The 23,856-nt window shown below is 39.9% G+C and overlaps 1 protein-coding gene across 2 annotated transcripts in view; it reads right to left on the bottom strand.

The window, feature by feature from the left end:
- LOC140489964 (endophilin-A1-like) overlaps positions 1–23,856 on the bottom strand; it is a 161,351-nt gene that overhangs the window by 11,609 nt on the left and 125,886 nt on the right. The window contains exons 2-5 of one of the 2 annotated variants that reach the window (XM_072589064.1): positions 21,975–22,043; positions 11,833–11,905; positions 9,423–9,566; positions 917–1,050 (exon numbers count right to left, since the gene is read on the bottom strand). In XM_072589064.1, the coding sequence (XP_072445165.1) occupies positions 917–1,050; positions 9,423–9,566; positions 11,833–11,905; positions 21,975–22,043 (420 nt within the window). Of the gene's footprint in view, positions 1–916; positions 1,051–9,422; positions 9,567–11,832; positions 11,906–17,435; positions 17,521–21,974; positions 22,044–23,856 lie in introns of those variants that run through there. The other variant, XM_072589065.1, reaches the window with a different exon arrangement.

Genomic DNA, 23,856 nt, shown 5'->3' with positions numbered 1-23,856 from the left:
AATTGTTGGGTTTATCCTTACCTTTCTTGAACAAGGCTGTAATGTTTGAAATTGTCCTATTCGTTTGGGAATTCCCTTGAACAAGGAAGATTATTTCCAGTGTTCCTGCAATTTCTACCCTCAATTCCTTCAAAATCATTAGATACATTTCAACTAGTCCCAGTGTCTTGTCAACATTAAGGTCCAACAATCTATCCAAGATTTCTTCCTTTATAATTTTGAATCCTTCTAGTTAGAGTTCCTTTCTCTGCTACCAGGGATTTGGCAGCATTCTCCTCTTTTATGAAGACAGATGTTAAGTGTTCACTTAATAGCTCAGCAGTGTCCCTTGCCTCCATATTAAACCCCCCTTTGTGGTCTCTAATTGGCCCTACTCCCTTTTAATTTCTCTCTTACAATTTACATGCTGATAGAGAACTTTGCGAGTTCCCTTATGTTATCTGCAAAGTTTCTTGTTGTTTCTCCTGCTTGCGTTTTCAACTCTGTAAACCTTCAGTAATTGATCCTCTGTTGTATTTCTGCCTTACACCTGTCATTTCCAAAGTTATTTTCTACCTCCTTTGCCATTCAGGGATTTCTGAATCTGTTTGTCCTACCTTTTCCCATCCTTCCTTGAGCCAGGTCTCTATATCGCTACAGGTCTCTTAATTCTACATTGCAATCTGTGTAACTCCCAATCTTTTTTCTGTACTCTATACATTTACATACATGCACATTAACTTTGTTTTGGACTTCTTTTCCTTTTCCCTTACTCTAACTTTGTCTAACATATTATTCTCTGTGCTACTGCCTGCTGTGCTCCTAAGTATTTTACAAGCCCTGGTATTCTGCTCAATATTCTTCCTTGGTTCCCAAACTCCTACCGAGTTAGTGTAAAGCCCTTCTAATGGCACATGAAAATGCCCCACAAGTATACCTGTATTTCTTTCAGATCTTTATCATGTAGGTTCTGTAGAGGATCAATGAAGTTTTGTTTTACTTCCATATCAAGGGCGTCTTTCACCTCAGCAAGCTGCTTCATGGCTTCACCAGCATCCATCAGTGCCTGACCTTGAAGAGAGTTCAGGGATATATTTTACAAAAGTAAGCTTTGAAGTTTTGCATTTTTATTTCTACAGAGTTCCCAGACATTTTTTTAACTTTCTAATCTAATATTCCACAACGCAAATACCAAATACATTTCTAGTCTTCCTAGTTAAATCATCCCAGAATTAATCATGTCATAAATTATACGTTAATGAAATGTATTCTTCTAAACAGAGACAAATTACTAGGTGATAGATGAAAATTTATAGACAACAGCAAATTGATCAAAAGTTAATCAATTCAAATGCAGGTAATTCTGAGCATTTGCAAAGCAAGCACGCATATAAGTTGGAATTGACTCATGCCATGTGACATTGTATCATCAACTACTAGAATCTGCCAATACCTTCCAACTTTGTGAACTTTTCTCATATTCTTCATGGGACACTGACAAGCTCAATATTCATTGTCCATTCTGCCCTTGAACTGAGTAAATATGAGACCATTTCAGAGAGCACTTAAGAGTTGAACATATTGCTGTGGAACTGGAGTCGCGTGTAGGTAATTTCAGTGGCAGGCACAGGCATCTGATTGGTGGAATTTCAGAATGCTGTGCTCAGATCTGAGGGACGACATATTTAAGGACTTGAGATAAAAGGCAGACTAGCTGCAGTGATAATAGCTGGTGAGGATGTTTTTTTTGACAAATGTGGATGATGAGAAATGTGAAGGTGAGGCAGAAACTATGAATAAAATCAGCTAACATGGCAGTCAGGAAGACAAGCTCGAGGTTAGCACTGAGAATCGGGTCAAAATAGAAGGTACGATAGGCCATCCTTTCTGCGCAATATGAGCATTTAAGTAACAAACCACTCGATTATTAACTGGCTTGTGTAAACTACAGAACTTTAAGACAAAGAATTGAGTTTATAATTCTCTACAATGATTTTCCAATCTCAGTGTGCTGCTGAGTTTGGAATGAGCAGTGACCAAGTGCTTCCCCAGAGAGAGGAGAGGGACCCCATGAGCCAGTCACTCTGTTCTGCTCTTATTCACTATGAGCAGCAAGCACTTCACTGGGGTCAGGCAGGAAGTCATCTGTTAACTGCTTCTAGGCCAGAAAACAGCACGTTGCTCAGGGAGATCTGCAGGAGTGCAGACTGGTCAAAGAACTTATCAGAAGAATTTGAAGTTTGGAAATTGTACAGCATAGAGAAAAAAATTACATTCAATATGACTTTAATGCAGCATAAATAAATTGAGGAAATTGGAAGTTATCAAAACAATTATCCTATATTGTTATTTAGCTGTTGTAATGATTAATCAAAACATTTCACATCATATAAGTTATTAGTGCAGAGAATTCTTATCACACAGGATGAAGATTACTAACAGAACAACTAAACATTCCAGCTCAAAATATTAGCATAATCAGCGTTTATATGCATGTAGAGCACATTGCATTTAGTGTTACAACTGTTAATCATAATGTTTCTGTTTTACTCACGTAAATATGTACAGATGATTTATCCATAGCAAAATGTTATTCAAATGCTTGGTAATTTCATGGTTGAACACAAAGTTATGAATTAACTGTTAGTAATTTCTAACAGGATTTGGTTGCTTCCTGTCTCTACTTCCTTCCTTATACCTGGCTTGTAATAGATCCAGCAGCTTACTAAATATTGTGAAAAGCCAAGTGACAAACAACGTTTACTGTGTTCAGATGCCAGTTGATGTTATTACTGGACAAGTCAGATCCAAACTCAAATTTGGTTTGATGGAGTATAGTTTGTTTTATTTTGGTTTTATTGAGATGGTTTTTCATTGAAACAGAAGCACTCAATGTTGCAGATTTGGTTTTATCAACAAAACACAAGTTTATTTTACAAACACAGGAAGATAAATAGAATAAATACAAACTACTTGCTCTTAATGCAGGCTTAAAAATTTGAAATACACTGTAAAATATTATCTCAATAATTCCAAAAGCACTCCTTTACAGTTTTCAAAAACACACTTTGCAGTACCCAAAAGCATTCCTTGTACAGTACTTGCACAGCACAGAACTCCTTTGTCAGTCTCCAGAGCATGTTTAACTTGACTGTGACGTCAACAGTGTAGAAAATCTGATAGCCTTTTCCTGGAGATTTCATTCACCCAAGTTTAAGTGTTTTCAGCACTTCATTACCTTTTGAAGGCTTTTTTTATTCCCAAATACTTTTGGTCTGGGATTATTACTAAACTTCTTACTCTAGGTAATCTAGTTTTACTACCTTCTTCTTTTCTCAGGAGTACTAGTTTATACATTCATCTTCATCTCAAGGCTTTTGCAAATCTCTCCCAAACCAAAAACCAATATTTCTTTTCCTCCCAAGCTATGGGAATAAAAAAATCTCTAACTTTCTAACAGAAACCTCGATGCACAATTATTTATTTTGCTCAATCGTAAACTCTCCAAACATAAATAAAAATTCATTCATTGGGAAAGTTACTCCCTCAAGATGTTTCAGAAGAGTTTACCAGGGCTACAGAAATACTTACAAGTTAATCATAACTCTTCAACATGTGATTCCCATAAGGTAACCACCACACAGTCCTAAAACAAAGTCCCACCCCTACATTGAGAATACCCTTCACTGTGTTGTGTTGCAGTATCACCATACTATATCATAGAATCTTGACAGTGTGGAAGCAGGCCATTCAGCCCATCAAGTCCACATCAACCCTCCAAACAGCATTTCACCGAGGCCCACGTCCTTATCCTAGCCTATCCCTGTAACTCTGCATTTCCCATGGTCAGTCCACCTGGACACTATTGCCCATCCGCCTAACCTGCACATCTTTGGACTGAGGGAGGAAATTGGAGCACCAGTAAGAAATCAATGCGGACATGGGGACAATGTCTGTGTGGAGATTGCACAGTCATCCAAGGCTGGAATCGAATCCAAGTCCGTGGCGCTCTGAGGCAAAAGTACTAACCACTGAACAACCGTGCTGCTCTTACGGGACATGACTTCGAACAGATCGAGCAATTCAAGACCGGGTGTCCATGAGGCGCTGTGGACCATCAGCTGCAGAATCATACTCCAACCTAATCTGTAACCTCATTACCACCCACATTGCCCCGCTCAATCATCACCATCAGTCAGGTAATCAACCCTGCTTCAATAATGAGTGCAGGACAGCATGCCAAAAGCAGCTCCAGGCATACTCAATAAAGAGGTGTCAACCTGGTAAAGCTACAAAATGGGACTACAGATAGACAGAGTGAAATAATCCCATGACTAACAGGTCAGAACTAAGCCCTGCAGTTCTACCGTATCCACTCGGGAAAAGTGGTGGACAATTAAGCAACTCACTGGAGGAGAAAAGTCCACAAACATTCTCATGCTCAATGATGGAAGAGCCCAGCTCCTGTGCAAAAGATAATGTTGAAGTATTTGCAACAATCTTCAGGCAGACGTGTCAAGTGGGTCATTTACCTTGGCCTCCTCCAGTTGTCCTATCTTCAGCCAATGCAATTCACTCCACAACAACCACACTGGCATTTACCTGACAATGTGAAAAATTGCCCAAATATATCCTATACACAAAACGCAGGAACAGTCCAACTCGGCCAATTGGAGCCCTGTCAGTCTACTCTCAATCATTAGTAAAGTAATGGCAAATTTTATCAATAGTGTTATCAAGCAGCACTTGCATAATAATAACCTGTTCACTGATGTCTAGATTAGAGTGGTGCCCAAAGTGTCAATTTTTCTGCTCCACGGATGCTGCCAGATCTGCTGCGCTTTTCCAGCACCACTCTAATCTAGACACTGTTTTCCAACATCTGCAGTATTCACTTTTACCTGTTCACTGATGCCAAGTTTGGGTTCTGCCAGGCCCACTTAGTTCCTGACCTCATTATAGCTTTTCTTCAAATATAGACAAAAGAGATGAATTCCAGTGGTGAATGTGGCATAAGGGAACCCGAGCAAAGCTGACATCAGTGGGAATCAGTGGGATAAACTGTCTGCTGGTTGGAGCAATACCTGGCAACATTGAATCTTCCACAATCAACATCCTGGGGATTACCGTTAACCAGAAACACACTGGGCTTGCCATATAAATACAGTGGTTAGAAGAGCAGGTCAGAGGCTAGGACTATTACAGTGAGTGCCTCACTCCTGACTCCCCAAAGCCTGCCCATCAACTACAAGGCACAAGTAAGGAGTGTGACAGAACACTGCCTGCTTGCCTGGACAACAGCTGCTCCAAATCACTCAAGATACCTGACAGCATCCAGGAGAAAACAGTTGGATCGATTGACACCAAATCCATAAACAACCACTCTGTTCACCACTGACATTCAGTACACACTGCTACTTTAACCTGCAAGATGCACTGAGGAAATTTACGAAAGATTGTTCAGCAGCACTTTCCAAACTGACAGTCACTTCAATCTAGAAGGACAAAGGCAGCAGGTAGACGTGAACACCACCCATCTGCAAGTTCCCCTCCAAGCCTGAGTTGGCAATATATTGCCACTCTTCAGTTTTGCTGGGTCTATATCCTGAAACTCCCTCCCTAACAGCATTTAGAGTACGTGAACTGTAGCAATTCAAGAAGGCAGCTCATTACCACTTTCTCAAGGGAAACTGGGAATGGGTAAAAAATGCTGACCAGCCACTAACAGTCACATCGATAAACGTCACCCACAAGAATTAAAAGAAATCTGACTAGCAAATGTGTTAATTAATTAATTCACTACTTTAAAAAACAAGAAGAAAAATAAATCCTTCTATCCCTCATCTTCTTCCTTACAGGTCATTTTGAGGATTCCTCAGCATAGGCCACAAGCACTACACTGTTGACCCTCATCAATGCTGGTGTACAAACTGCATAACAACTGTCAATTGTTGCAAAAGGTCCTCTTCAATCTGAAGACGACTTGAATATTCTGGTCTCAGACAATGATTTTGTCAATCTGGACAAGTTCAATTTCTTTGCAGTCTAATGAGGGGTAAAGTCCACTTGATCAACATAGCTTCAAACATGAAGTCCCCAACAGAGTGCACTAACTATACAATTGGCACTAACTATACAGAACTGTATCATTCCCTGTTACAGGAGAGTAAATGAAATTGTCATGCTTTTCACATAAGTGTGTTGATTTTACCACTTTCACAAAGTTTAAATTGGTTGCCTTTTGCATTCTGTGGCTGAAGCTGAACCAGTTAGGAGCAGATGGTGTCACTGTGCAAACTCAGTACAGGGCGGCTCCCATATCTGCGGAATCGTTTCAGTTTCCAGCGGTATCCTGTGGGCTGAATGTACTACAAGGAACCTTCTGGAACTGGGGACCATGAGACTGCCGGGAAGGTAAATTTCCCATTGAAATGAATGGGGTCGTTCCTATTTGCAGTTTTGGGTTTCCACTGTAGGTCAGGGAATGTATCCCTCGTGGGTACGGGGGGACTACAGTATTCCCATAGATATCAAACCTAATCATTGCACAATTTAAAATTCATGAAAATTATGTATCAACCTTAAGACACTCAACAAAAACCATCATTCCAGACAAGTACCCACTTCCGGTGATCCAAGAACTATTGGCATAATTTAATGATCCCACAATCAACATGAAGCCCAGTTTATGAATGGGCTACCCACAGATGGAACTAGTCAAACACAGCTGATATCATAAGCTATTGTTACTCAGTACGGTATCTTTGAGTACTGCAGAATGCGTTGTGTACTAAGTTGAGCATATAGCGATCTCTGAAGATTGTTTCTTCAGTCTTGTCAGATGTTGAGTGTTCAACCTGCTCGATGACACCATTGCCCATGAAGGTTCAAAGCAGAATATAGCCAACCATTATCAATCATCCTCACTCAACGTGAAAACATAATTTGACACTCATCAAAGACAAATGCACATTTGTGGCATCTAAGATTGACTTTGTAAGAGTGACAGCAGCTGGAGAAAAATCCATACATGCCAACAGCAAAGCCATTCATGTGCTTCTGACCCTGTGTAACATACAAACACACAAACAAGATCACTTGGCCCTTCAAGCCTCCTCTGCCATACAATAAGATCATGGCTGACCTGATTTTAGCTTCAACTTTACATTCCTGCTTATCCCCAAAAATCTTTCATTTCCTTGGTAATCAAAAACCGATCTACCTCTGGATTTAAAATATTTAAATATTCTGCAATCACTCACTGCATTTTGAGGAAGGGAATTCCAAAGATGGCAACCCTCTTGGAGAGAGAAAAAAAATCCTCACCTCTGTTTTAAATAATCAACCTGCTTCTTTTCAAACTATGACCCCTAAAGTCAGTCATCATTCCTCAGTATAACCAAATCACGTCACAAATTTGTACCTTAGCATGAAAGATTGCAGTCCCTCTTCAGATGAAGCTATTACATAAAGATATATAATAGGAGTAGATCATTGCACAGCAAACAGCCATCAATGAGTTAAAAGCAAAGATAGCATCTCAACCAGACTCCACTTATTTCAATCCACATGTAGACGGGGAGATGGTGTGACAGTGGAATGCCACTCACCTAGCAATTCAGAGGCTCAGGGGAAAGGTCCAAGGGAATGAAAACAATCCCAACAAGAGATTTAAATGCAATTTATAAATGTGGTTTTGAACCTAATCCCCGTCATCGTGACCTTGAATCTGTCATGAATTGTTGTTAAAAGCCCAGCTAATTCACTAATGTTCTTTAGGGAAGGAAATGTGGCAGTTGGTCTCTGAAATAACGAAAGGAGCCACCCAATTCAAGGGCAGTTAGGGGTGGGTGACAAATGCTGGCCTTGCTAGTGACAACCTCATCCTATGAAAAAGTGTCACACAGGTGTCAGGAAATGCAATTGAAACTGTTCTTACAGTACAGTGAAGGAAATGCTAATGTGTCACATCCATTGTCAGAAACTAAATATAATAATATACTGGAGAATATGAAGCACTTATGCTGTTGATTATGAGATATGTATCTCTATGGTAGAAAGTTCACTCTGCACCAAACATTAAGCACTTCCTACTTTATTAGCAATGTTTGGATCTGGTCATTGACCTTAACGCCTCTAGAGTTGCCTTGAAGGCTCACGCAACAAAATTGTTGACATGCTTTGTCATATCACTTTCTCAAGACAGCATTTACAATATGAAAGCAACCTGTAGCCTTGAAAACTATTTGATCACAGTGATTTTGCACCACTGCCACTGGGCTGAGATAGCATTCTCATTGGAGAACATGCTGCACTCCACAGTATGGGACCTGTCAGCAGATCACCAACCTCACATAATAACAACCTCCCATCTTTAAAGGCATGACATTAGGAGGGTTAGTGGAAGGTTTTGCAATGAACTTTTGGCAGCTGAATGAAAATCACTTCTTTTCCTAGGTCTCATTGACACATCTCTCCAATTGTAACTGTGATATCTACCTAAAACACCCATCCCTGGCTGGATAAATTAATCACCTTCTGTCAACTCAACCCTGTGATGTGCAATTGATTCTCTGTTCAGAACAATGAATCTTCACACCACATAGATGGTCACATCTGTGCAAAGGAAGTTTTAAACATCAAAACTAATCAACTGAAACTCTTCTCTAAAGTTACCCCAACATATAAATGTTTTTTTTCTGACTGAGCATTTTAGATTTCTGATTTTTTTCCACTCTCATTCCATTCTTGTATTTATAGTTCAAACCATAAGTTTGTCATAGTTACAACCTAGCTCTTGCAAATAAGTTAAAGCTTTCCAGAGAGGTTTCTTTCTAACTGCAAATGACATATAAATAATGAGCTGTGATTAACTGCCAACACTTGGGGTTAAATTCCACACACTTCATTCAGAAGCAGTTTTCAAGCTTTGATCACTCAGCTATTACCATTTTTTCTCAGCCTGCTGTTCATTCCAAAGGACTGAAAGAAAATTGGAAAGACTTTGGATGCAGGCAAAAACTTTCAAGCTCTCTGTTGTATGATACATTGTCGGTACTTCACACAATACATAAAATTTAAGTACATTTTCAAAGATTTCTTTGTTGGTAATATGAAGACTATTATAATGAACAGCCTCAAACAGTAATATAGCACTGAGGAATTTCAAAGTGTACACTTAGTGTGCTTTCTCTAGCTCCAGCCAAACTTGAATGATTTTAATCAGCATGTTGAATGTTTTATTCTACAACTTTGTGGTCACCATATCCTGAGGTGCTTTCCTCTTCTAGCCCAGAGGCAGTGACACTATCACTGCATGTGCATTAGCGTGTGTGTGCGCATGTGTGTCTGCACATGTGTGTGTGTGTACATGTGTATGTACGTGTGTATCTGAGTCTGTGTATATGCATGCTAGCCTGATCTATTGATTAGCTATAACTCACCAAAATTGGATTCATCACCAAGTTCCTTTCCAAACTTGATCATACTCTCCCCCAGAAGCCCCTCAGCCTGAGGATAACCTGGTCCTTTCTCCTGACCTCGAATCTTTGACATTGTGTTGATCATTGTCAGTTTTGCTCTGGAGGCTAGATATAGAAAAAAAAAGAGGTACACCAATCATTTCACTGTCTTAAACTCTGATATTTTGTTACAGGCATAAAAAGTGAAATAACAGCATTTCCTCAGACCCAGACATTGAAGTACATCATGGAAATAGAAAACAGAGAAGATCACCCCCTCTGTTATCACATCACATCAAGAAGTACAGTTTCAGGGCAGCCTCCTCCTTTAAAACATTGCACATGGTTTTCAAGAGTTGCTGGTGTTGAGTTTCCAATTGATGACCACCCAGAAAAAAGTAGGTGTCATAAGTTTGGGTCTCGTTTCATCTGGTGGGAGTACAGGTTTTGATGCGTACATTCTGTTGTAAAGTCCTAGGCTACAATTTAAATACAGCATTATTTAAAAATTATTTACAAAGTCTCAAGCCTCTTTAAGCCACATTTTTAAAAACTTTCTTGTCTAATTGAGGGGGTAGGTGGCAGAATGTCTAACAAAATATTGAAGTATATTGTACAGCTATTACATTGCTGCTTGACCAACATTTGTAAATAAATTGGCTCAATAATTTACACTTCAAGAAGGAGAAACATAGCGTTCAACTGCTTTTAAAAACTGGAGTACCATCTTATGGGAGCAATAGGATAAGTTCACTAAACATAAGCCATTAAAAACAGAATGCTTGGGAAAAACCTAACAGGTCAGATACATCTGTGGAGAATGAAACAGATTCATTTCAATTCAAATATAAATCTCATTTGGAATTGTTCCTTGAATTAAAATGTTAATCTGTTTCCTTCTCCACAGGTGCTGTCAATCCTGCTGGAGAACTGTTTCCAAAAGTTCCGACAAGGCATATTTGACTTGAAGTGCCAACTCTGTGTTTTTCTCTCTCCAGAGATATTTGCTTAGGTTACTATCATATTATGTAGTTATCTGACTGACTACTGATTGACTAGTTGCCTGCTTCTCAACAAATGAGCTGCTCAGTAACAGCCTGAATGCTGACTGAATGTATAAAAACAGCATTTTTGTACACTTGTCATGTCATGATATCATCTTGTTTTCTTTAATGTATAATGTCTTTCTGAGATCTATTTAATACAACTGGCCTCTGTTAGAAGGAGGTGATGCATATTCAAGGAGTGACTTATCACCAATATTGATCACAGGAGTTACGAGCACATATGTAGTGAGATGCATTTTTACAAAGGCTTAACGTTGGCAGCAGGGCCAGAGAAACTCCCAAGGAAGGGTGTAGGTAGGCACTGTGCCAGTTCCATGGGGTCTTGTTGTTTTGCCATCAAAGTTAGTGCAGTTGATCAATGAGCCCTGGATGGGAATTCTCCCCAAGTATATTCATTCTTTCCCCGCTCCCTACCCATGACTTCAAAAGAGCAAAACCTCTTCTGAAACTTGCAGCACAACTTTCCGTGTCTCTCTTGCTAAGGAGCTTCAGCTAAGGCCCATCAACACTCAAATCTGCTTGCTCAGTATGTATCGATGTTCATTTTCCTTTCCCTAAATTATTCCTTACTGACATATCTCCCTCCCTGTCTTTCTTTGTCATTTCTATCAGGTATACATATATAAATACACCAAATCTCCAACACTAATTGGTTATAATTGATTGGATAATGCAACCACACTGACTCGCTTGTTTATGTTTCAATCTCCATCTTCATATTTAGCTCTCAGATAGAAATACACTGGTCTTGATTTTAGCCAAGGCTTTATCTAATTTAGCACATTCATCATAAACACTGCATTCTGCTTTATTTCTCAGTCTACACAATAAGATAGAAGTAGATATAAAACACAACTAAAAGTAATTTTATGTCAGGATTACAGATCAGGCAGTATCTGTGGGATGCACAAGTTGGTTGGAGAGGTTTACATGTTAAATGTTTTATTATGCCAGGGATCAGCATCATTCAATGGGTTGTGCCTTGATTATTTGTTCCATTGTGTGTTCTATACAATCTGCACTAAGCAGATCAAAGTATGCAATGTGCAGAATCACATCAGAGTGGACGGTTCAGTCTTGCTATTCGAATTAGCAAGTCGCAGTAAAAAAGCACTAAGATTAAGAGGATTTTTGCTGTCACTGTCATTTTAAATTGTTCTGTAATATATTTGGAAGCATTTTATGAAGCAGGGTACAGGAAAAGAAAAGTCATCCTGAAAACAGCTTGAATATTTGTGAATTTATTTTCTCATAGTGAAACCAGACTAATACAGTAGGATTGCCCTATAATGTCCACACCGCGAAGACATTTAGTGATAGTTTACCTGGATTGGGCTGTAGATATTCTGTTGTTTTGGTCATTATGTCCATCACTGCTCGACTAGTAACATCCACTTTCTGAAAACAGGAAGAAATCAAAGGAAAATAAACTCTGAGGCTATGTAATAACCCCCTGCATTCTTAGTATGTGTAGAATCTACAATACAGCAACAAGAGAAAAAGACAACCTGTATGGTGAGATGGATAGGCACAATGTTTTCTGTTATCTCAACAAATTTAGGTAGTACAACATGAAGCTATTCAATCAGTCAAGTTACACTGGTTGGCTGAAACAAAATTATGAGAAAGTGAGGACTGCAGATGCTGGAGATCAGAGCTTAAAAATGTGTTACTGGAAAAGCGCAGCAGGTCAGGCAGCATCCAAGGAGCAGGAGATTCAACGTTTCGGGCATAAGCCCTTCTTCAGGAATGAGGAGAGTGTGCCAAGCAGGCTAAGATAAAAGGCAGGGAGAAGGGACTTGGGGGAGGGGCGTTGGGAATACGATAGGTGGAAGGAGGTTAAGGTGAGGGTGATAGGCCGGAGAGGGGGGGTGGGGGCAGAGAGGCCGGGAAGAGGATTCCAGGTCAAGAAGGCGATGCTGAGTCTGAGGGTTGGGACTGAGAAAAAGTGGGGAGGGGGGAAATGAGAAAGCTGGAGAAATCTGCATTCATCCCTTGTGGTTCGAGGGTTCCTAGGTGGAAGATGAGGCACTCTTCCTCCAGGCGTCGTGTTGCCATGGTCTGGCGATGGAGGAGGCCAAGGACCTGCATGTCCTTGGCAGAGTGGGAGGGGGAGTTAAAGTGTTCAGCCACGGGGCGGTTGGGTTGGTTGGTCCGGGTGTACCAGAGATGTTCTCTGAAATGTTCCGCAAGTAGGCGGCCTGTCTCCCCAACGTTTAGGAGGCCACATCGGGTGCAGCGGATGCAGTAAATGATGTGTGTGGAGGTGCAGGTGAATTTCTGACAGATATGGAAGGATCCCTTGGAGCCTTGGAGGGAAGTGAGAGGGGAGGTGTGGGCGCAAGTTTTGCATTTCTTGCGGTTGCAGGGGAAGGTGCCAGTAATAGAGGTGGGGTTGATGGGGGGTGTGGATCTGACGTGGGAGTCGCGGAGGGAGTAGTCTTTCCAGAACGCTGATAGGGGTGGGGAGGGAAATATATCCTTAGTGGTGGGGTCTGTTTGGAGGTGGCGGAAATGACGAAGGATGATACGATGTATCTGGAGGTTGGTGAGATGGTAGGTGAGGACCAGTGGGGTTCCGTCCTGGTGGCGATTGGAGGGGCGGGGCTCAAGGGCGGAGGAGCAGGAAGTGGAGGAGATGTGGTGGAGAGCATTGTCAACCACGTCTGAGGGGAAATTACGGTCTTTGAAGAAGGAGGCCCTCACTTCCCTCCGAGGCCCCAAGGGATCCTTCCATATCTGTCAGAAATTCACCTGCACCTCCACACACATCATTTATTGCATCCACTGCACCCGATGTGGCCTCCTAAACGTTGGGGAGACAGGCCGCCTACTTGCGGAACATTTCAGAGAACATCTCTGGTACACCCGGACCAACCAACCCAACCGCCCCGTGGCTGAACACTTTAACTCCCCTCCCGCTCCACCAAGGACATGCAGGTCCTTGGCCTCCTCCATCGCCAGACCATGGCAACACGACGCCTGGAGGAAGAGTGCCTCATCTTCCACCTAGGAACCCTCCAACCACAAGGGATGAATGCAGATTTCTCCAGCTTCCTCATTTCCCCTCCCCCCCCACCTTTTCTCAGTCCCAACCCTCTGACTCAGCATCGCCTTCTTGACCCGCAATCTTCTTCCCGGCCTCTCTGCCCCCACCCCCCCTCTCCGGCCTATCACCCTCACCTTAACCTCCTTCCACCTATCGTATTCCCAATGCCCCTCCCCCAAGTCCCTCTTCCCTACCTTTTACCTTAGCCTGCTTGGCACACCCTCCTCATTCCTGAAGAAGGACTTATGCCCGAAACGTCGATTCTCCTGTTCCTTTGATGCTGCCTGACCTGCTGCGCTTTTCCAGCAAGACATTTTGAAACAAAATTATAACTATTTGAAATTTTACAGGGAGATAATGATGTAAATCCGCAATAGTTGAAACATAATTATTGCATTTAAACAGCAAGTTTTGATTTGCTGCACCTATCTTTGCATGCCTAGTGGCATTTTGTTTTTCTTTCATCTTCCTTGCCTCCTTTCTCAAAGCGACTGATTCACTTTTGGGTCTGTTGAATATTCTCTAGTCCTTCTATTGCTTACCATGGTTTAGGAGTAAGCAAAGATTCTAATCACATTCTTTGGCAGTGGATTGTAACTGAGTTCTTTCTGTCTTCCTCCATGTCTCCACAAATGCTGTTCCCAGCAGAGGTCAAAGGGTAGCAATTAATTACAAAAACTGGCTGATTTTGGATTGTTTGGAGAATGTCATATTCACAGGAACATCAGATAAAATAATTCCATCAGATCTAATGAGCATACGTGACTTGGAGTGCAATGAAACCATACCCATCAAATCTCAAATGCAGTAAAATGAATCTTTGGCTTTTCAATATTATACAAGTGAATTATACACCTTGCAAAACTATAAGGCCATACTCCCAAAACGAAATCATGTATTTGGAAATCATTGAATCACTACAGTGCAGATAAAGGCCATTCAGCCCATCAAGTCTGCATCGACCCTCTGAACAGCATCCCCCCAACTCTATCCCCATAATCCTGCATTTACCACAGCTAAGCCACCTAACCTGCACAGCTTTGAACTGTGGGAGAATATGTTATGAAATCGAGCCAGATGTTGCCTTATTCTTAACAAACACTCCTTCTCAACACAGCTTCATAGTTGCAAGCATTAGATTAATTGGAGCATTCTGTGAAAAATAATAATACTTTGAAAACACAAGTCATTTTGTTGCAAAATATAAGAATCAACTATCAAAATAAATAAGATTGTTTTCGAGTCTTTTCATCAGAAGCTTTCTCAAACTTCCAACTGTGATAATTCTGGATCAGACTGTAAAGGCTGTCATTGCAAGTAAGTGGTTTCTAATGTTTTTTCATATCTGAAAAAGAGGTTAAAATATAATGTAAACTGTCACAATTGCATAATTACACTATCATACATTTTGTAAAAATGGTTAATCTGATTTTTTTAAAAAGGATACAGAAAAACAGATTTTTCCCACAATGAAGATCCTCTCTGTTGTGGTGAGAATGGCAAAAGGCATTAGAATTCATTGCCCACTTCCTAAGCCTAGCATTTTGCCTTTTCACAGGGTTGGAACTAGGTGCATTTTGTAGTCTGTAGAGGGAGATACAACTGATGGTGGTTTAACCTGACAGTCACCTAACCTCAGGCAAGAGGAAAGGTTGAGAAGGACAGCTTTTCACGTTAACCTCAGCCAGTGTGGGAACTGAAGCCACGCTGTGGACGAAGAGATGCATTTCGGAGTACCTGCCATTTGAAACATGCAGTGTGAAGATTAAATCAGGTAAGACGAGGTCTGGTCTCAGTGCATTTGATCTGGGTTGCCATCGTATCCCTTTGGAGAGCTGGGCTACTCCTGTGGATATGGCCCCAGATCGTGTTACCTCTACTTGTCTTTCCACCTCCACCGCCCATACACAGTGGTGATGTCTGATGCCTATGGGATGGCTGCACAGGCCTACAGTGTACAGGAGACTATAAAGGCCAATTCACAGACACAGATACAGACACACACACACACACACACACACACACACACACTCACACTCACACTCTCTCTCTCCCCTCCCCCCCCCCACCACCCCTCCCTTCTCTGTGGTCCACGAGGACCCCCACCTCTGCAGAGTTGAAGCAGGAATGGAAATTGAGACTGGCAACACCTACAGTTACACAAAGTAAACAGATCGATGTATTACCTCACCATTAATTATAATGGGAACACTTAGAATTTGATTAACCTTTGAAGAAAATAATGGGCTCTTGTGAAGATGCAAGAATCCAAATCTTCTGAGAAAACAGGAGATTGGAAGGACACCACAGGAAATTGCACCATAAAGGATTTTGTTTTGTGGAACAATGATGCATCAAAATTAATAGAGCTGCCATTTTGCTTCGGTAGTGATTATGAAAGAGGCATTACAGGAGGAACATGCGCTGTAAATATAGGGGAGCTAGTTGATGTTCTTTACTTGGATATCCAGACAGCATTTGACAAGGTGCCACATAAAAGGTTACTGCACAAAGTAGAAACACATGGTGCACAGGGAACAAAACAGAAATTGCTGGTAGTGCTCAGCAGATCTGGCATCACCCACAGATGCTGCCAGTTTTGAGGAAGGATCACCGGTCCCAAAATGTTAACTCTGACTTCTCTCCATAGATGCTGCCAGACCTGTTGAGCTTTCCAGCAATTTTTGTTTTGTTTCTGATTTCTAGAATCCACACATCTTTCATTTTTTTAATTTTGTATAATAGCATGGATGGAAGATTGGATGACTGTCAGAAAACAGGGAGCATGCATAAATGGATCTTTTCTCAAGTTGGCAAGATGTGAGAAACAGGCTCTGAAAGGTGACTGTGCTGGGCCATCAAATGCTTCAATTTGTAACAGATAAGGAACATAGGGCACAGTGACTAAATTTGCATGTGACATCAGGATGGGTATGAAAGTATCTTTTGAAGATGACCAAGTTGTAGACTGTGATATACGTACGTAAGTTAAGTGAGTGGGCAAAATCTAGCAGATTTTGTATAATTTGAGAAAATGTGAAGTTGTTCACTCCAGTGGGAAAAATAAAACAATCTAAATCAAGAATGTCTAGAGGGATCCAGGTACTGTACTGCACACATTATAATAGGTTAGTATGTAGGTTCTGTAAGTGATTAAAAAGGCAACTATAATACTATACTTTATTATAAGAATTAAGCATAAAAAATAAGGCAGTAATGCTTCATTTATACAGGGCATTAGAGAGATAATGTCAAATACTACAGGCAATTCTGGGCTCCTTTGTTAAGTGACGCAAATGCAGTAGAAGCAGTCCAACAGAGGTTTACTAGATTGATATCTGGAATGAGCAGGTTGCCTTATGAGGAAAGACCGGAAAAACTGGGCTTATTTTCCGGAGAGATTAGAAGAGTGAGGAACGATTTAATTGAAGGTTAATAAGATTGTGACTGGTCTTGACAAGGGGGATGAGGAACAGATATTTCTTCTTATGGGCATGTCCAGATCTAGGGGACACTGTCTTAAAATTATGGCCTGCCTTTTTAGGACAGAGATGAGAGAAAATTTCTTCTTGAAAGGTTTCTGCGACTTTGGAACTCTCACTCCTAGAAGGTGGTGGAAGCGGGGTCATTAAATATTTTTGTAAGGCAGGGGTTAGGTAAGGGACCCAATGGTTATTGAAGGTAGATGGGAATGTGAAATCAGAACACAAACAGATCAGCTATGATCCTGTTGAATGTTGCTGGCTTGGAGGGCTGAGTGGCCTAATTCTTTAACTTGTTTTACACGTGTTTTGTCAGAACTCAACAGGAAATTCTGAATGCAGCAACACTACCAGTGAGGAACAAGAACCTTTCTAACCCAAACTTTACTGTACCTACCATGCCCACCAACACAAGCAACCTCCAACCATTCAACGACAGAAGCCTTCAGAACTGCGGAATTCATGTATTCAACCGTCTCATTTGGAAAAAGAATCTTCAAGAAGTAACAGGCCTGCAATGATAATGGACTGATCCGACAAGTACATTTTGACCATGCCTGTAAGCTTTATATCTGCATTTTAGTGAATAATTATATCACATTTTATTAAGTAATTTTCATGCAATGTTGTGCAATAAACTTGCATTTATCTTGGTGTTAAGATGAATGCTTTGCTGCTGGTTATTTTTAAAATTGGAATATTTGGAAAACTAAAAAAATGGACTATACAAATTTGTAGTTAATGGACCATTTCTACAGACAACCCTGGTGTGGTCATGACACAAGAATTTACATTACGTGGAGACTGAGATATAATCTGTTCTGTTATCCGGCTGCCCCAGCAGTGCAACAAGATTCTTCTATGTGCAACTATATCACACAGACCAGTAAGGAAGCAAGTTGAAGCTTGACTTGCCTTACATTAGCTGATTTCAAGGTAGATATAACAGCTGTTGATAGTTTGGTTTGAATATGTTTTATTTATTGTTGTTGGTAAATTAGTTAATTTCTCCAGTTTGTTGCAGAGAAGAATCTCCTGTCATGTGTTCTTTGCTGATCTACAGGGCTTTGAGTTAACTGTAGAGATTGAATCTCAAGATTTAGATTCAAGCATACACCTGAAATGTTAGACCTCAGAATATGGTGAAACCCAAATGTCGGTGGCATGCATTCTTTCATTCATCCATGCATAGCTCCAGTTTTAGTATTTTAATGACCTCAACAGCCAGAACACCAATTAATTATATTTCATTTATGAATAAAAAAGCATAATAACAGTTGTCCAGAAACCAGGCCAGAAGCTAATGTAATCTGCCCACAAATACATTACTCAAACATAGAAAATATATTAATTCACACCACATGTAATAATACATGGACAATGTCAGAGTTAATTTGAGTGTTTTCACTGTATTGTAGACTACACCAATCCAGGGTTTCTGCCCATCTTCAAGATTTTGGATGTCTTTCAGAAATGTTGTAATAAATTATGTTTTAAATTTCTTTGTGCAGAGAGCCAAGTCAATTTATATGTCAGAATATTTTTAAAAAACTCATAATACTGGCAGAAATTTCAGCTGATTTACAGAATAATAGAAATTTTTGACAGATTTATTGCTCAGTGATGTATAACTCTAATGGTTAGCACTGTATTATGTTCGACTGTATTTTATTCCTTCATATTGCTGCATGAATCTACATATTGGGTTGGATTTTAGTGTCAAGCTAGCGTAATTGAAGACAGGAGCTCATAAAATGAGGCATTTGGTCTTCCATCCACCTTTCCATCCAAACCTGACCTGTCTCCCATATTACGCTATTTGGGGAAGGTGCCAGGGACAATTAATGGCCACCTAAGGGGGTCATTTTGCCATTGCCACTATTCAATATGCAGTAAAAGCAGAGATAGGCAAAGCAGTTACCCTAGCAGCATTCACTTTAATGCTATCAGGAAAGGGCTGTATGCCCTCTCCAAGTGCCCTGCTGTACCCATCAGAGGCTTTGTCCCAAGATAACACTTAATGTAACATTAGTTAAGCAGTGATTGAGGTTCATTGATAACTTATTTGCTGGTGTGATAGAAGGAGGGAATACGCAGGAATAGGAATTGGAAGGAGCTGTAAAGCTGAACAGCTAACAAATTCTATACACAAAGAATGGTGTCTGAGCTTCTGTTGTGGATCCAAATTAAGAGATCCTCCATTAACTTTTGTGCCTCCAGCTTCTGTTACCTTGGTGCCAAACCCTCCTCAGTTACCTCTCCTGAATCTGCTGGGAAGGTTTGTCCAAGATACCAGTCTTACATCTAAGACCAGGATCCATTATTCTTCTTCATCCGATCAGATTGGCCAGCATGTTTCTTGGATGGGGCTTCCTCCCAGATGGAGGCAGGAGTACCACACTGTACAACACTATTGGTGTTATAGAACTAATACAAAATGCTTAATAAGTCGCTAGAGGTATATGAAATTGGAGCTTTATTGGAACACATCTCGCTGCTCTGTTTTACATCTTTTATGAGACTGCATAGACCAAGTCATGTGAAGTTGCACCACTTACTGTGATGATATACAATTAACAATTGGAATCAACACATTAACAATACAATTTTGAATAGAACAAGTTACACTCCATTTGGAAGCAATTAAGGTTGCTTGCGGCCGGCAGTCAGCTTTTGAGTCAGTGGGAGCTAGACTATTTCTGTCAGGATGTGAGGAATATGTCTCTATGTATGATCTAGCCCATTGAAAGTCTGCACAACACATAACAACCAACACATGTTTGATGATAATATTTAGAAATAGTTTGAGTGATTGGTTCAATCAATGATTTACTAAGCTTTACATTATTTCAAATTGATAAAAAGAAATAGTTTTACTTAAATTTTCCCATCACAGACCTTCACTTTGTTAACAATAAACAGGAGTGTAATTAGAAAGGAAAAATATCACTTTTTCAGCCACATGAACAGTAAATGTGTGAAGAAGTGGAGAAACATTAACATTAATGAGTAATTACATTCAGAATGTTCAGTATTTTAAAGTGATTTATATCTTTAAAAACCTTGGGCACAACAACCCTTAATGCAATCTAAAATATCCCCTTTGATTGATCACCTCCCTTTAATTCAGAGATTCCCAGTGTTTGACCTGATCTTTAACTGTATGTTAATAACTTCACAGCCATCTATTCCATTACTTGAAACTCCATTCTTCCAGATCACACTTACTCAGTAGGAACCACCTCCAAATTTCTTTCAGAGCAACAATTAAATCATATTTTGATTTTTTTTCCATGCTCTACAAAATGCCCTTTTCTCTCTAAATCTTTAGTTGAATGCTATCAGCACTTACCATTCATGTTTTCACTTCATTTCCTGTTTGCCAATCTGCACTAAGCACTGGGTTAGAAGTTCAGAAGTGAAGCAAGTCATGCACCTTAATGGTGAAACCCACAGTGAATGTGATGTTGTACCTGATGTGGATTAATTCAGTGATGTCTGGACTGTAGCAGACAGATTGCTGGTGATCGAACAACATCAAAATACCAGCAAGAACCCTCAGGCCAATGTAGAATGCAAAACACAGCTGCAGTCAGGAATGGGGAGATAAGCAGAATCAGAAAGAAGCTCTTCTAATCTCCTCTGTGTTATACCTTCCCTTGCATCCTCAAACTCACTCACTGAATAGCCAAATGAAATACAATCAGTAACAACATTCTATCAAATCATCAAAATCAAGATGGCCTCTGTCAAACTTAGCATTTCAATCAAATGTTGGTGCAACATTACAAAATTAATTGAACAGTTCTACTGAACTGCGACTGAGAAAAACTAGCATAATATTTACAGGTTGTATCAGTGACACACCAGAATCAGCAGAACATTCTGACTATGGTCCAAGACCGCCTGATTCCATTAGTAGTTATAGTGAAATCACTTTAGAAAAAAATACATTTTGCTTGTAAATTACATTAAGTAACTTGACTGTAATTAGACTTCTTCCTTGTTCTTACATTGGCTCCATACATTGTTCCACAGTCCTCCATTCCATTCCAACTGATTCTCTCTTAAAGTTAGAAAACAATGTAATACCTGACCTCTGCCAATCCTTTCTCCCTCCTTCATATTTTACAACCCAAAGCTAACATTTCCCTTTATTTTCTCCTTGATTTATTGGCCATCCCTCTTGTACACATTTTTAAAAAACTGCAGAGGAAATCTGTAATGCAAAATAATGAAATTCACAGCAGTTTGGATTAAGTCATATTTTAAACCTGATTCAGCAAAGCACTCATCTTAATATTTCAAAAACATAATAATAAAATTAGTTGCAGCTATGGTTCAGTGACTGTCTTCAGTATATCATGATTAGTACACTTGGTCTGTGCACTTCTGTTTAAAGATAAAGCCTTGAAAATGTGATGGCAAATTTGATTTTAATTTCATGATTTGACCTGATTTACATTGCAACACATCACTGCTTCCTATAAATATCGTGTTGTTAGAAAATAGAAAATATCAGGTGTGAGTTGCTTTACCACCTCTCCAGGTTTCTGTTATAATTTTGATGGAAAAAGCGCTGACACCAATTAACTAGGTTTCTGATAAAGTCACGACAGAGAAAAGGGAGAAACTCCAAAGAAGTTCACCTTCTTAACTGCAATGAAAACCCTCTGCAATTAATGATGGATATTGTATTTGTTTTAAATCTAATCCAAAGAGTTTTGTATGTTTAATTTCTGTGATCTTTTGCTAGTTAATTATGAGTGATATCCTGAATGTACCTTTCTAACAAAACATCAGCACATGACCAACAATAGTGTACAGAGATTTCACATAGGACACTGTCCAATTCATCATTTTATGATATAATTGAAAGACATAGCCAGGAATATGAAAAGATAAATTCATTCAGAAGAATAGATGCATCACTTACTTTTTCCATTTCTTTGAAGTCATCATCTAGTTTGGTCCCTTCCGCACCACCAACCTTTTCACTGACACGCTGTGAAAACATAACATATCCAAAGGTAAGACTGCATTAATACATGATTCCAGCATAAACTGACAACATTGACATGGCTGAATCTATTCTTTAGAAATTAACAAATTACAAAGAGATAAAACTGTTGTAATGCAATACTGGACCAACAAATTGGACTAGTGAATTTTAAACTGCTCTCCTCCCTTCACCTATAAAATCTTAATCAAAAAGAAATTAAATGGGAAACAAGTGAATCTCCAATTGGCACCTGCTGAGGAGGAGAATTGAAGAAACTTCATTCACTGAGTTGCTTCTAAATATTTCCAGGCTGCTTTTCAAACCAGTATCTTCTCAGTTTCGTTAGTTAGTAATAATCTTATAGCTAAGAAGGTTATAGGTGCAATGCCCATTTACCCCGATCTAGCATGTGAACACACAACACAGATTACCATTGAATGTAATATGCTTGCATGATCAAAATTAACATGAAAGATCATATGCCAGAAGTTGAAGCTGCCCAAGCCATTTTCCTGGTTTCTTAGCCAAACATTTCACCAACAACCAAAACAGATTAAATGGTCATGTACATCATTATGGGATCTCACAACGTGCAACTGACTTCCAAACTTGCCCAGGTAGCAAAAGTAACTGTAATTCAAATTAATCAATTGTCTTTTGCAACAGTGCAAAAAACGAAGCACTATGGGCAGAAATGTTTGGCTATATAAAATAACAATCGAGGTTTGTTAAATATATCATTTTACTTGCATGACACTGTAATCGTTTGCAATAAATTCCATGTCTATGGTCCTACTCCACAACCACCTGAAGAAGGAGTGGCACTCCGAATGCTAGTGCTTCCAAATAAGCCTGGTGGACTATAACCTAGTGTAGTGTGATTTTTAACTATGTAAAATAAAACATTTTAAAACCGTATATTTGTGTGAACTTCAGCACTTGGTCATTGTTTGAGGAGTAAGGACGTGCTTACATAGCATTTACACTTCAGATTGAACTTAGAAAGCCAGTTGGCTCAGTTACTGGAAAGAAACATCAAAATACTTCAGGGCAGAGGGATCTGGCTGTCCTCATGCATGAATCACAGAAAACTACTATGCATGCATAGCAGGTACTAAGGAAGGCAAATGAAATTTTGGCATTCATTGCTGAAGAAATGTACTGTAAAAGTAGTGAAGTGTTGTTGCAACTGCTCAAAGCATTGGCGAGATCATTTCTGGAATAATGCATCCAGTTTTGGTCCCCTTACTTGAGAAAGGATATATAATTGCATTGGAGGCAATTTAATCCCAGAGATAAAATGCTTGACTTATGAGGAGAGACTAACCCGTTTAGGGCTATATTTTCTACAGTTTAGAAAAATGAGAGAAGATCCAGTTGAGGTACTTAAGATGCTACAGACGACTGACAAAGTTGACATAGGATGCATGTACTGGATTAGTGGTGCTGGAAGAGCACAGCAGTTCAGGCAGCATCCAACGAGCGGCGAAATCGACGTTTCGGGCAAAAGCCTGATGAAGGGCTTTTGCCCAAAACGTCGATTTCGCCGCTCGTTGGATGCTGCCTGAACTGCTGTGCTCTTCCAGCACCACTAATCCAGTATTTGGTTTTCAGCATCTGCAGTCATTGTTTTTACCATAGGATGCATGTTTCTACTTGTGGGGCTATCCAGAATGAGAGGTTATAGTTTCAAAATAATGGGTGACTGACTTAAAGCAGAGATGAGGAGGAATTACTTCTCTTAAAAAAGTTATGAATCTGTGTAACTCACTATCCCAGAATGGACACTGGGTCCCTGAGCAAAGAGGAGATAGGT

The sequence above is a fragment of the Chiloscyllium punctatum genome, chromosome 2, assembly GCF_047496795.1.
Source record: "Chiloscyllium punctatum isolate Juve2018m chromosome 2, sChiPun1.3, whole genome shotgun sequence".
NCBI classification, from domain to species: domain Eukaryota; kingdom Metazoa; phylum Chordata; class Chondrichthyes; order Orectolobiformes; family Hemiscylliidae; genus Chiloscyllium; species Chiloscyllium punctatum.
Note: the sequence above shows the minus strand (reverse complement) of the source record. Positions and strands in the feature narration are given on the sequence as shown.